We start from the raw sequence: 12,421 nt of genomic DNA, 5'->3' as shown, positions 1-12,421 counted from the left end.
TGCAATCCATTCCCTGTGGACTGTGTTGCTTAAGTGGCCAAGTTTTAAGCCATGCGATCCACCAGCACAGAACTGATTGGACTAGAGTGGACACTGGATCCAACGGCAGCCAATCACCAGGCTGGCCATGGACTGGGAATTTCAGCTAAGAATTGTGGAGAGAATTTACCGGTGGAACTGAAAAAAATAAGGATGCCATGAGTTGGAATTAGGGCCATGGCAAACCAAAGCTGCTTGCAAGCCAAGTTATGAACGGGAAATACATAGAAGCGAAGAAGCCAGTTACTGGAGGTACAAAAGAGGAGGAGATGCTGAGAATATTCTTGAATGTTCCTGAGTTTTCTAGCTCCAGCCCAAATCTGTATATCTTTAAAATATGCCCCTCATTTTCTTCAGGGCTTCCAAATAGACTGATATACCAGCTGATGGTACCCAAAGATTAGAATCATACCGTCTCGTCCTAACGGGAGACACCGAACAGAAAATGTGGAGCCTGGCAGGAAGCTGACCGTGGGTGAAGAGACCCTGCTGAGATCCTTTTCTGGCCCCACCCCAGCCAGTGAACGTCTTGGTGGTTCCTCGGGTCAGCCCCCCACCCCAGTACACACACACACACCCCCAGGTGGTGGAAGCCAGAATGCAGCCAGCCTCTGTGGACTGGAGTTTGTTTCCACAGTTGGCTGGATTAAGGAAAAAGCTGAACCGGCGAGCTTTCCTGGGCCAAAGAAATGCCAGACACTGAAGCTGGCTGAGCAGGTGGTCACTAATCTCACTTTTAAGGATTTCTTGAAGACGGCAAGCCTCACAATCCAAAAAGAACAAGGACAAACCAAACTGCGGCTCTCCTTTGTAGCCAGAGGGCAGAGGAAGATCTCTGGGTGCAAGCCTCTTCCTCTCCCTGGGCCTCAATTTACCCACCTGTACGAGGTCTGTCACATGGAGTTAGGTCTATCAGTTCTCTCAGGTCCCCATGACACCTCCAGACCCAACTTAATCCTGTAAGTGTCTGAGGAGAGAGCTCATTCCTGCCTTGATGCTCTGGAACCCGAAACAAAAATAAACAGGCATGGCCACCTCCTCCACTGAAATGCTCCCAAGGCTGAAGCTTGCAGGCGGGAGGGCAGGGGAGAGGGCAAAGGAGGTATGAAGCAGCAGGGTCTGACCCACGCACCCCCTGCTCCTGGGTGAAGATGCCCCAGGAGGCGAGGTCTGCCAGCCTGCATGTCCATGGGAGCCAGAAGGTGTCTGTCTGGCAGCAGCACCAAGAGGCCTCATCCTTCACCCAAGTTGCTGCTGCTTCGCAGAAGGTAAGGGCTGAAGAGGCATTACAAGCTTAATTATTCTCCCAGGAGGAGGAGGCTGAAATTGAAGTCTTCTTCCAATGGGGAAAACAGAAGTTCTTCACCTTGTGCATGTATCATATCCCAGGAGACCAAGTCTCTCTATCCCATTAGGGTAGGAAGGTGGACAAATTCAGTTTAAAAGGGTATTTTTGGCCAGGCATGGTGGCTCACGCCTGTAATCCCAGCACTTTGGGAGGCCAAGGTGGGTGGATCACGAGGTCAGGAATTCAAGATCAGCCTGGCCAAGATGGTGAAATCCCATCTCTACTAAAAATACGAAAGTTAGCTGGGCGTGGTGGCATGGGCCTGTAATCCCAGCTACTCGGGAGGCTGAGGCAAGAAATTGCTAGAACCCGGGAGGCGGAGGTTCCAGTGAGCCGAGATCAGGCCACTGCACTCCAGCCTGGGGGACAGAGTGAGACCATCTCAAAAAAAAAAAAAAAGTGTGGGGGGGTATTTTCACATAATTTTCAAGTCACCAAATCTAATAATAAGGAAAAGGCTAGTCTGGAATGAAAGGACGAGGGAGGGAGATAATGAGAATGAGAATATGACTAAGCCACGGCTCAGATTCCCGAGGCTGACACTGAAATTTCCTGGGAGGGGCGCCGAGAACGGCCCGGGGGTCTAGAGTGGGGCTTGGACCCAGACTGGGGGAGATCAGAGAGGCAACTCCTTCCTGAACCTTCTCGAGAATGCCTGGGCGAGATGCAAGTCCAGGCCCTTCTCTAGGGTCTCTTCCCAAAGACTGGTCCGGGTGGGGCAGTGGGCTCTTTTGCCTCCGCCTCCCTCCCGCCTGCGGCGCTCCAGCTGGCCCTTATCTCCTCCTTGCACGAATAGCAGTGCCACAGACGCCCCACATGACTCCGGGAGCCCCACGCCGGCCAGGAATCTGTCCGAGTCTGCGGGCACCCTCCTCTCTCCCCGCAAAGGACTCGCAGGGATCAGGAATCCCCCTAGCTGTTGCTGGGATTCGGAGACAGTCTGCTGGCCTCTGGAGGGCTCGCCTCGGTCGGGGGCTCAGCGTCCCCATCTGCAAAGTGGGGACAGGTGTGTGTCGGGGCGATCTAATGAGTCCTGCCAGGCTGAGAGCCCCCGATCCTGCCGTTTGAATTCCAGGGTCGCGGTGGACGGCACGGCGCTGCCGCCTCTGTACGGTGGCGCGTGGAGGCAAAGCGAAAAAGGGGACGCCCCGCGCCTCTTTTCCATCCTGGAAAGGAGTTGGGGTGGTGCCTGGCGCAGAGGCGATGCGCTCGGGGGAGGGGAACGGCCCTCCAGCGCCACCGCGTGGCTGGACTGGACTCGGGCGGCCGGCCCGGAAGAGACGCGAGGGAGCCACAGCCTCCCCAGCTACCGCGAAACCAGAACCACGACGACCGCAAGTTTTTATGAAGCGAGCAGCCACGAACGCCGGAGCTGGGCGAACTGGTGTAATATGAGTAAGAAAACGGCAGCTAGTATTCATTGAGCTTTATGACGAGCCCATTACTCTCCAGTCCTTTTCTCATTTAAACTCTAATAATAGGCGGGGCGCGGTGGTTCACGCCTATAATCCCAACACTCTGAGAGACCTAGGCGGGCGGATCACCTGAGGTCAGGGGTTCGAGACCAGCTTGGCCAACATGGTGAAACCCCGTCTCTACTAAAATTACAAAACTTAGCTGGGCATGGTGACAGGCGCTTGTAATCCCAGCTACTGGGGGGGTGTGGGGGGGTGGGGGGGTAATAAAAGACAGGGGAATTGCAATAGAGAAAGAGTAATTCACACAGAGCCGGCTGTACGTGAGACTGGAGGGGTTTATTTTTTGGTTTTTGGTTTTGTTTTTTCTTTTTGAGACGGAGTCTCACTCTGTTGCCCACAGCTTGGAGTGCAATGGTGCGATCTGTGCGCACTGCAACCTCCGACTCCTGTGTTCAAGTGATTCTGCTGCCTCAGTCTCCTGAGTAGCTGGGATTACAGGCATTGCAGGCATGCACCACCACTCCCAGCTAATTTTTGTATTTTTAGCAGAGACGGGGTTTCACCATGTTGGCCAGGCTGGTCTCGAACTCCTAACCTCAGGTGATCTGCCTGCCTTGGCTTCCCAAAGTGCTAGGATTACAGGCATGAGCCACTGCGTCTGGCCTGGAGTTTTATTATTACTCAAATCAGTCTCCAGGAGCATTGGGGGAGCAGAGTTTTTAAGGATAACTTGCTGGGTAGGGGGAAGCCAGTGAGCCAGGAGTGCTGCTGATTGGTCAGAGATGAAATCACAGGGAGTCGGAGCTGTCTTTTTGGGCTGAATCAGTTCTTGGGTCCAGGGGCCACAAGATCAGATGAGCCAGCTTATTGATCTGAGTGGTGCCAGCTGATCCATCAAGTGCAGGGTCTGCAAAATATCTCAAGCACTGGCCGGGCATGGTGGCGCACGCCTGTAATCCCAGCACTTTGGGAGGCCAAGGCAGGTGGATCACCTGAGGTCGGGAGTTCGAGACCAGCATGACCAATATGGAGAAACCCCATCTCTACTAAAAATACAAAATTAGCCGGGTGTGGTGGTGCATGCCTGTAATCTCACTACCCAGGAGGCTGAGGCAAAAGAAACGCTTGAACCCAGGAGTTGGAGGTTGTGGTGAGCTAAGATCACACCATTGCACTCTAGCCTGGGCAACAAGAGCGAAACTCTGTCTAGGAAAAAAAAGAAAGAAAGAAAGAAAGAAAAAAGAATCTCAAGCACTGGTCTTAGTTTAGGGAAGGTTAGAATCTTGTAGCCTCCAGCTACATGACTCCTAAACCATAATTTCTAATCTTGTGGCTAATGTTAGTCCTATAAAGGCAATCTAGTCCCCAGACAAGAAGGAGGTCTGCTTTGGGAAAGGGCTGTCTTTGTTTAAACTATAAACTATATATATAGGTTTCTCCCAAAGTTAGTTCAGCCTTTGCCAAGAAATGAACAAGGACAGCTTGGAGGTTAGAAGCAAGATGGAGGCAGTTAAGTTGATCTCTTTCACTGTCTCGGTCATAATTTTGCAAAGGCAGTTTCAAGCTGAGATCGCACCACTGCACTCCAACCTGGGTGACAGAGCGAGACTCTGTCTCAAAAAAATAAAAATAGAAATAAACTCATAATAATCTTTGAAGCGGGTACTACTATCAAATATTAGTTCCATCTCACAGAGGAGGAAACTGAGGTTTAGAAAGTCCGAGCAACTCGCTCAAGTCCTCCCTTGATGGAGAAAGCTGACCCACTGAAGCCCCCAACAATTTCCAACTGGACACTTGGAAATGTGGGGGGAATATTCTAGTTTGCCATGGAGCTAAAATCATCCGGGCTTTAAAGACCCTCCCATGCGCCCGTTTGTGGTTAACTCCTGCGTCCCTGCTCCAGGGAGTGGCCTCCACCTCTCTATTTTGAAGGAGAATGATGTCCATGGCCACCAAGGTCAGAGGCCAAAGGACAGAGCTTTTCTCTGATGCCCAGGAGCCTTGGCAGGAGGAGTGCTTGGAGCCTTGAGAGTCAGAGATTGGGGAAAGCTGGGTAGTCAGGAGCTTCCGGAAGGGTAGGAAAAATGCCAGGTTACGCAAATTCTGGGCCCTGCTCTGCTTCTAACTGGTTATGTGATTTTGGGCAAGTGCCTTCTCTTCTCTGCGTCTCAGTTTCCCTCGAAATGGGAGGATTCTTCCAGAAGGTCTGATATCTCTTCCCTTTCCCCACCTCCCCTTACCTCTCCTACACAAACTGCTCCCCACTGCCCCACCCAGACTGGCTCTAACATTTCAGAAGCCTTGAACTGTGGTTTGAAAGTCCCAGCTGGAAGTTGCTGCCCATCCCTGAGGTTCCTCCTGAGCTCTGGGCCCAGGGCTTTAGGTCCTGCTAAGGTATGTGGTCTTGGCAGGTTGGAGAGATCAGAGGGGAGGAAGGCCCAGCGCCTCTGAGACAGGCCTCAGGGAGGCCTGCATTGTGATGACCTCATCCATTCTATGACATCATCCTCTCACGCACCCTTTCTTCTCCCTGGTCGACCGCTCTGCAAACAACCATCAATCTGAATCCCAAAGGCCTGAGAGAGTCTGTTCTCCAGTACCTGCTGCTGATCTGTTTCAACCAACAAGAAGTACCATGAAATTGGAATTCACTGAGAAAAACTACAACAGCTTCGTGCTGCAGAACCTGAACAGACAGAGGAAACGCAAAGAGTACTGGGACATGGCCCTGAGCGTGGACCACCACGTCTTCTTTGCACATCGCAACGTGCTGGCTGCTGTCTCGCCGCTGGTGAGGAGCCTCATCTCCAGCAATGACATGAAGACCACCGATGAGCTTTTCATCACCATTGACTCCAGTTATCTGAGCCCGGTCACAGTGGACCAGCTTCTGGACTACTTCTATAGCGGCAAAGTGGTGATCTCCGAGCAAAACGTGGAGGAACTGCTTCGTGGGGCTCAGTATTTCAACACACCACGCCTTCGAGTTCACTGCAACGACTTTCTTATTAAGTCCATCCGCCGTGCCAACTGCTTGCGCTACCTCTTCTTGGCCGAGCTGTTTGAGCTCAAAGAGGTATCAGACTTAGCTTACTCAGGCATTCGCGACAACTTCCACTACTGGGCCAGTCCTGAGGGCTCCATGCACTTCATGCGCTGTCCCCCTGTTATCTTCGGCCGCCTGCTCCGTGATGAAAACCTTCACGTGCTCAATGAAGACCAGGCTCTCAGCGCACTCATCAATTGGGTGTACTTCCGGAAGGAGGAGCGGGAGAAGTATTTCAAGAAGTTCTTCAGTTACATCAATCTCAATGCCGTCTCCAACAAGACGCTGGTGTTTGCCAGCAACAAGCTGGTGGGCATGGAGAACACCTCATCCCATGCAACCCTGATTGAGAATGTCCTGATGGACCGCAAGCAGGAGCGGCCATGCAGCCTGCTGGTCTACCAGCGGAAAGGGGCCCTGCTTGATTCAGTGGTCATCCTCGGTGGCCAGAAGGCCCACGGCCAGTTCAATGATGGAGTGTTTGCCTATATCATCCAGGAGAACCTGTGGATGAAGCTCTCAGACATGCCCTATCGGGCAGCAGCACTTAGTGCCACCTCTGCCGGTCGCTACATCTACATTTCTGGTGGCACCACTGAGCAGATTTCAGGGCTGAAGACAGCCTGGCGGTATGACATGGATGACAACTCCTGGACCAAGTTGCCCGACCTGCCCATCGGGCTTGTCTTCCACACCATGGTGACCTGTGGGGGGACGGTGTACTCAGTGGGCGGGAGCATTGCCCCAAGGCGGTATGTCTCCAACATCTATCGCTATGATGAGCGGAAGGAAGTCTGGTGCCTGGCAGGAAAGATGAGCATCCCCATGGATGGCACCGCCGTGATCACCAAAGGTGACCGGCATCTGTACATTGTCACTGGACGGTGCTTGGTGAAAGGTTATATCTCCCGGGTCGGGGTGGTGGACTGCTTTGACACTAGCACTGGGGACGTCGTCCAATGTATCACCTTTCCCATTGAGTTCAACCACCGGCCCCTGCTCTCTTTCCAACAGGACAACATCCTCTGCGTGCACAGCCACCGGCAGAGCGTGGAAATCAATCTGCAGAAAGTGAAGGCCAGCAAGACGACCACCTCAGTGCCTCTCTTGCCCAACAACTGCCCCTTGGATGTGTCCCATGCTATATGCTCCATTGGAGACAGCAAGGTGTTTGTATGTGGGGGTGTCACCACTGCCAGCGATGTCCAAACAAAGGACTACACCATCAATCCAAATGCCTTCTTGCTGGACCAAAAGACAGGCGAGTGGAGGACCCTGGCTCCCCCACCAGAGGCACTGGACTGTCCTGCCTGCTGTCTAGCCAAGCTACCTTGCAAGATTCTTCAAAGGATTTAAACAACATTTTAAGTGGGAGAATAAGTAAATGCATTATTATTCACAATTTAATGAGAGAAAGAGAGGAAGATGGCCTGTTGTTTCCTTCTTAGTGTTCCAGTCCATGCTTGGCCCTGAAGGTGGAGATCCTAGGGTAGGGCTGCTCCCAGTGGGTGGAAACTCAGGGCCACTATGGCATTGGAGGTATCCAACAGGGGCTGGAAAGGAACCCCTGGTGGGTGGAATTGAGGCCCCTCTCCCAGGCACCGACCAAGGCGATGTCTGTCCCCTATTCTGTACCCCTGTGGTCACCTCTCAGGCATCTGCTAGATCAGCAGGTAAACATCCGCTCAGAGCTGTGAAGCATCAAGCTCCTCCAGCACCTGCTTCCCTCCGGTCTTCCACAAAAGCAGGTGAGGACCCGTCCCAGGTCTGAGAGAGGAACCTCGTGGCCAGGAAGGAAAAGGTGATCTGGGCAAGGCTCAGAAAAGAAAGCAGAAGGAACAGGGGAGGCAAGGTTACTTGGCTATTGTATTTGCCCATGCAGCTACAGTAGTTTGTATCTCATTTGTGGAAAAGTTGGAGGTTCCTTACAATTGTTTCTAGTAAGCCAACTACATTGAGAACTTTCTCCAGGAATATGAGTCTGAGGGACTGGGGATAAAAGAGAGGCCAGTAAAGTGAGAAGAAAGAAACATATCCTGGCCGGGCACAGTGGCTCATGCCTGTAATCCCAACACTTCAGGAGACTGAGGCAGAAGGATCACCTGAGCCCAGGAGTTTGAGGCCAGTCTAGGCAATAAAGCGAGACCCCGTTTCTAATATAAAAAATAATAATAAGGCCAGGGGTGGTGGCTCACGCCTGTAATCCCAGCATTTTGGGAGGCTGAAGCAGGTGGATCACCCGAGGTCAGGAGTTTGAGACCAGCCAGCCTGACCAACATGGTGAAACCCCATCTCTACTAAAAATACAAAATTAGCAGGGCATGGTGGCACATGCCTGTAATCCCAGCTACTTGGGAGGCTGAGGGGCAGGAAAATCGCTCGAACACGGGAGGCAGAGGTTGCTGTGAGCCAAGATCACGCCACTGTACTCCATTCTGGGTGACAAGAGTGAAACTCCGTCTCAAAAAAAAAAAAAAAAAAGAATCTACTTTTGCATTTGGCAAGCAGCTAGACTAAGGGCACTAGAAAGCCTGGATTGCTTTAATTCAATTGAGGCATTATATGATTCAAAGTTAGGCTTTAGTCTATTTCCACCTTTATTCTTAGTGTGTAGCCCTTTAGGATCCCAACAAAAATCACTTTTCTGGGGCTTCCCAATTACATATGACTAGCCTGTCTTCTATCTTTTCAGTGCTTGCCCTCTGCTGCCCTGGCCACCTCCCTATACCCTATCACCACCAGCATCTATCATACAGTAATTTATAAGCATTGATTATTGCCTTTCTCCTAGCTAAGATCAATCTTTGCTTTTTGATGTTGTTGTTGTTGAGATGGAATCTCACTCTCTCATCCAGGCTGGAGGGCAGTGGTGAAATCATAGCTCACTGCAACCTCAAACTCCTGGGCTCAAGGGATCCTCCCGCCTCGGCCTCCTGAGTGCCTGGGACCACAGGTGCTTGCCACCACACCTGGGGAGGTTTTTTTGTTTGTTTTTTAATTTTTTGTGGTGATGTGTTCTCACTTTGTTTCCCAGGCTGGTCTTGAACTCCAGGGCTCAAGCAATCCTCCCACCTCGGTCTCCCAAAGTGCTGGGATTACAGGCATGAGTCACTGTGCCCGGCATTTGTTGCTTTAAAAGGTGGGAACTCTGTCTTAATCTCTCACCCAGTACCCTTCAGAAATAATTGTGTGGCCCTTGATCTGCCCTGGGAGAGTGCTGAGGAGGAATTCTACACAGGTTAATCTATGTCTCCCTGAGAATCCAGGGCTCTTTCCTGATAGGCTGTCAAGTGCTCTTCATCCCTGTCACCCCACCCAGGCCAGGGGCTCCCTACCCACTATTCTCTCCCTCGGCCTCTACTGTCCTGGAAGTCCTGGCTAGGCTCCTTTTCAATCCCAGACCTACACCCCTTGGACTTTTTCTCTTCTCAGGGTCTCAGGCCTGTTGGCGAGGCTCACTCTGCATTCAAATGGTCTAAAATGGAATCATTTTTATGATGGTTAATTTCTTTTTTTTGTTTTTGTTTTTGTTTTGTTTTTTTTGAGACAGAGTCTTGCTCTGTCACCCAGGCTGGAGTGCAGTGGCACAATCGGCTCACTGCAACCTCCGCCTCCTGGGTTCAAGCCATTCTCCTGCCTTAGCCTCCCCAGTAGCTGGGACTACAGGCACGTGCACCACTACTCCCAGCCAATTTTTGTATTTTAGTAAAGACAGAGTTTCACCATGTTGGCCAGGCTGATCTCGATTCCTCGTGATCCGCCTGCCTTGGCCTCCCAAAGTGCTGGGATTACAGGCGTGAACCACCGCACCCGGCCCTTCTTCTTCTTTTTTTTTTTTTGAGACAGAGTCTCGCTCTTGTCACCCAGGCTGGAGTGCAGTGACATGATCTTGGCTCACTGCAACATCTGCCTCCCGGGATCAAGCAATTTTCATGCCTCAGCCTCCCAAGTAGCTGGGACTACAGGCACCCACTATGACACCCGGCTAATTTTTGTACTTTTTGTAGAGATGGGGTTTCGCCATGTTTGCCAGGCTGGTCTCAAACTCCTGACCTCAGGTGATCCTCCCGCCTCAGCCTCCCAAAGGGCTAGGATTACAGGCGTGAACCACCTCGCCCAGCCTGTGATGGTTAATTTTCTGTGTCAACTTGGCTAGAGCATGGTACCTAGAGAGCTAATCAGACATTATTCCATATTTTTTAATTATTATTATTTTTTTTGAGATGGAGTCCTGCTCAGGACTATAGTGCAGGCTATAGTGCAGTGGCACGATCTCAGGCTCACTGCAACCTCTGCCTCCTGGGTTCAAGTGATTCTCTTGCTTCAGCCTCCTGAGTAGCTGGGACCCACCACCATGCCTGGCTAATTTTTGTATTTTTAGTACAGATGGGGTTTCACTATATTGGCCAGGCTGATCTCGAACTGCTGACCTCAAGTGATCTGCTGACCTTGGCCTCTCAAAGTGCTGGGATTACAGGTGTGAGCCATTGTGCCCTGCCTATTTTTAAATTTGTATTTTATTTTATTTTATTTTAGTCTTTTTCTTTTTTTTGTGGAGAATGGGGTCTCACTATGTTGCTCAGGCAGGTCTCAAATTCCTGGGCTCAAGCTGTCCTCATGCCTCTGCCTCCTTAATTGCTGGGATTACAGGCATAAGCCACTGTGCCCGGCTATTATTTTATTTTTTATTATTTTATTGATTTATTTTCTACCTGCCATTAATGACACAAATAAATAAATCGAGGGGGCAGAGCAACCACCTGTCTTCCCTCTGCAGGAAAACCAAGTTCGACAACTATATACACAAGGGGAGCACCTTCATAGGAACCAAAAATCATGTGAGCACTCGCAGTGCCTGGTTTTGACTTCATATTGTCAAAAGAGGCACTGAAGAGGGTAGGAAAGACAATCTTGAATTACCCGTGCTGCCAGCATCCTCCAGCAGCCACATAGCATGGAGTTCTATATGTGAGCTTAAGGAAGGAGAGCCCAGTGATTGTGAGGCTTTGCACTGAACTCAGTGCTGCCCTGTCACAGAACCAGGCTATACTCAGCTGCTGCCTGACCACAGAGGAAGCATTTGCACTGGCCCAAGCCAGAGGGGAATTGCCCAGCCAGCAGTTGCAGCTTGAGTTTCGGCAAGCCTCACCACCATCGGGTGGAGTGCTCTGGGGCCCTGAGTGAACTTGAAGGCCACAAAGATTACAATTCCTAGGAGAGTCCTGGTGCTGAACTGGGCTCAGAGCCACTGGACTTCGGGGGCATGCAACCTACTGAGATACCAGCCAGCTGGTTAAGGGAGTGCTTGCATCACCCCTTCTCCAACCCCAGGCAGGACAGCTCACAGCTACAAAAGAAACCTCTTCCTTCTGCTTGGGGACAGGAGGGAAAACTAAAGAGGACTCTGTCTTGCATCTTGGATATCAGCTCAGCCACAGGAGGATAGGGCACTAGTCAGAGTCAGAAAGCCTCCATTCCAGGCCCTAGTCCTTACACATTTCTAGACACACCCTGGGCCAGAAGGGAACCCACTGCCTTGAAGGGAAGAATCCAATCCAGGCAGGATTCATCACCTGCTGATTAAAGAGCCTTTGGGCCCTGAAAAGCCAGCAGCGATACCCAGGTAGTAAGCTGTGCGCCTTGGGTGAGACTCGGAGACGCACTGGCTGCAGGTGAGACCCAGCACATTCCCAGCTGCGGTGGCCTCAGGGGGAGATTCCTTCTGCTTGAGAGAAGCAGAAGGAAAAGTAAAGGGGACTTTGTCCTGCACCTTAGGTACCAGCTTGGCCACAGCGGGGTAGAGCACCCAGCAGGCTCTTAGGTTCCCCAATTCCCGGCCTTGGCTCTTAAATGTCTTTCTGAACCTACACTGGGCCAGAGGGAAGCCCACTGCCCTGGAGAGTGAGTCCCAGGCCAGGCCTGGCAGCATTCACCACAGCTAACTGAAGAGCACTTGGGGCCGGTGGCGGTGGCTCAGGCCTGTAATCCTAGCCCTTTGGGAGCCCAAGGTGGTGGATCACTTGAGGTCAGGAGTTCAAGGCCAGCCTGGGTAACATCATGAAACCCTGTCTCTACTAAAAATACAAAAATTAACTGGGTGTGGTGGCACTTGCCTGTAATCCCAGCTACTCAGGAGGCTTAGGCAAGAGAATTGCTTGAACCCGGGAGGCAGGGGTTGCAGTGAGCCAAGATCACGTCACTGCACTCCAGCCTGGGCCAAAGAGAGAGACCGTCTCAAAAAATAAATAAGAAAAAAGAGCACTTGGGTCTTAACTGAACATCAGTGGCAGCCTGGCAGTACTCCCTGTGGGCTTGTAGTGGTGGCTATGGGGTGAGGCTCCTCTGCTTATGGAAAGGGGAGGGAAGAGTGGGAAGAACTGTGTGACATAGCAGTGCAACAGGACACCTCTCTGGATCTACCCAGGGCCTGGGGGAACTCACTGCCCTAAAGGAAGGACAGAAGCCTGACTAGCTTTACAACCTGCTGATTGAAGAGCCCTAGGGCCTTGAACAAACATAGGCGGTAGCTTGGTAGTGGTTACAGAGGGCCTTGGGTAAGCCCCAGGG

The 12,421-nt window shown here is 51.5% G+C and overlaps 1 protein-coding gene across 1 annotated transcript; it reads left to right on the top strand.

The window, feature by feature from the left end:
* The first annotated feature begins 5,237 nt into the window (after positions 1–5,237).
* CCIN (calicin) lies at positions 5,238–7,278 on the top strand. The gene has a single exon (XM_023203193.1). The coding sequence runs from the start codon at positions 5,444–5,446 to the stop codon at positions 7,208–7,210; it is 1,767 nt and encodes a 588-aa protein (XP_023058961.1). The 5' UTR covers positions 5,238–5,443; the 3' UTR covers positions 7,211–7,278.
* The last annotated feature ends 5,143 nt before the right edge of the window (positions 7,279–12,421 follow it).

Source organism: Piliocolobus tephrosceles, chromosome 14, assembly GCF_002776525.5.
Source record: "Piliocolobus tephrosceles isolate RC106 chromosome 14, ASM277652v3, whole genome shotgun sequence".
In the NCBI taxonomy this organism is placed as follows: Eukaryota; Metazoa; Chordata; class Mammalia; order Primates; family Cercopithecidae; genus Piliocolobus; species Piliocolobus tephrosceles.
Note: the sequence above shows the minus strand (reverse complement) of the source record. Positions and strands in the feature narration are given on the sequence as shown.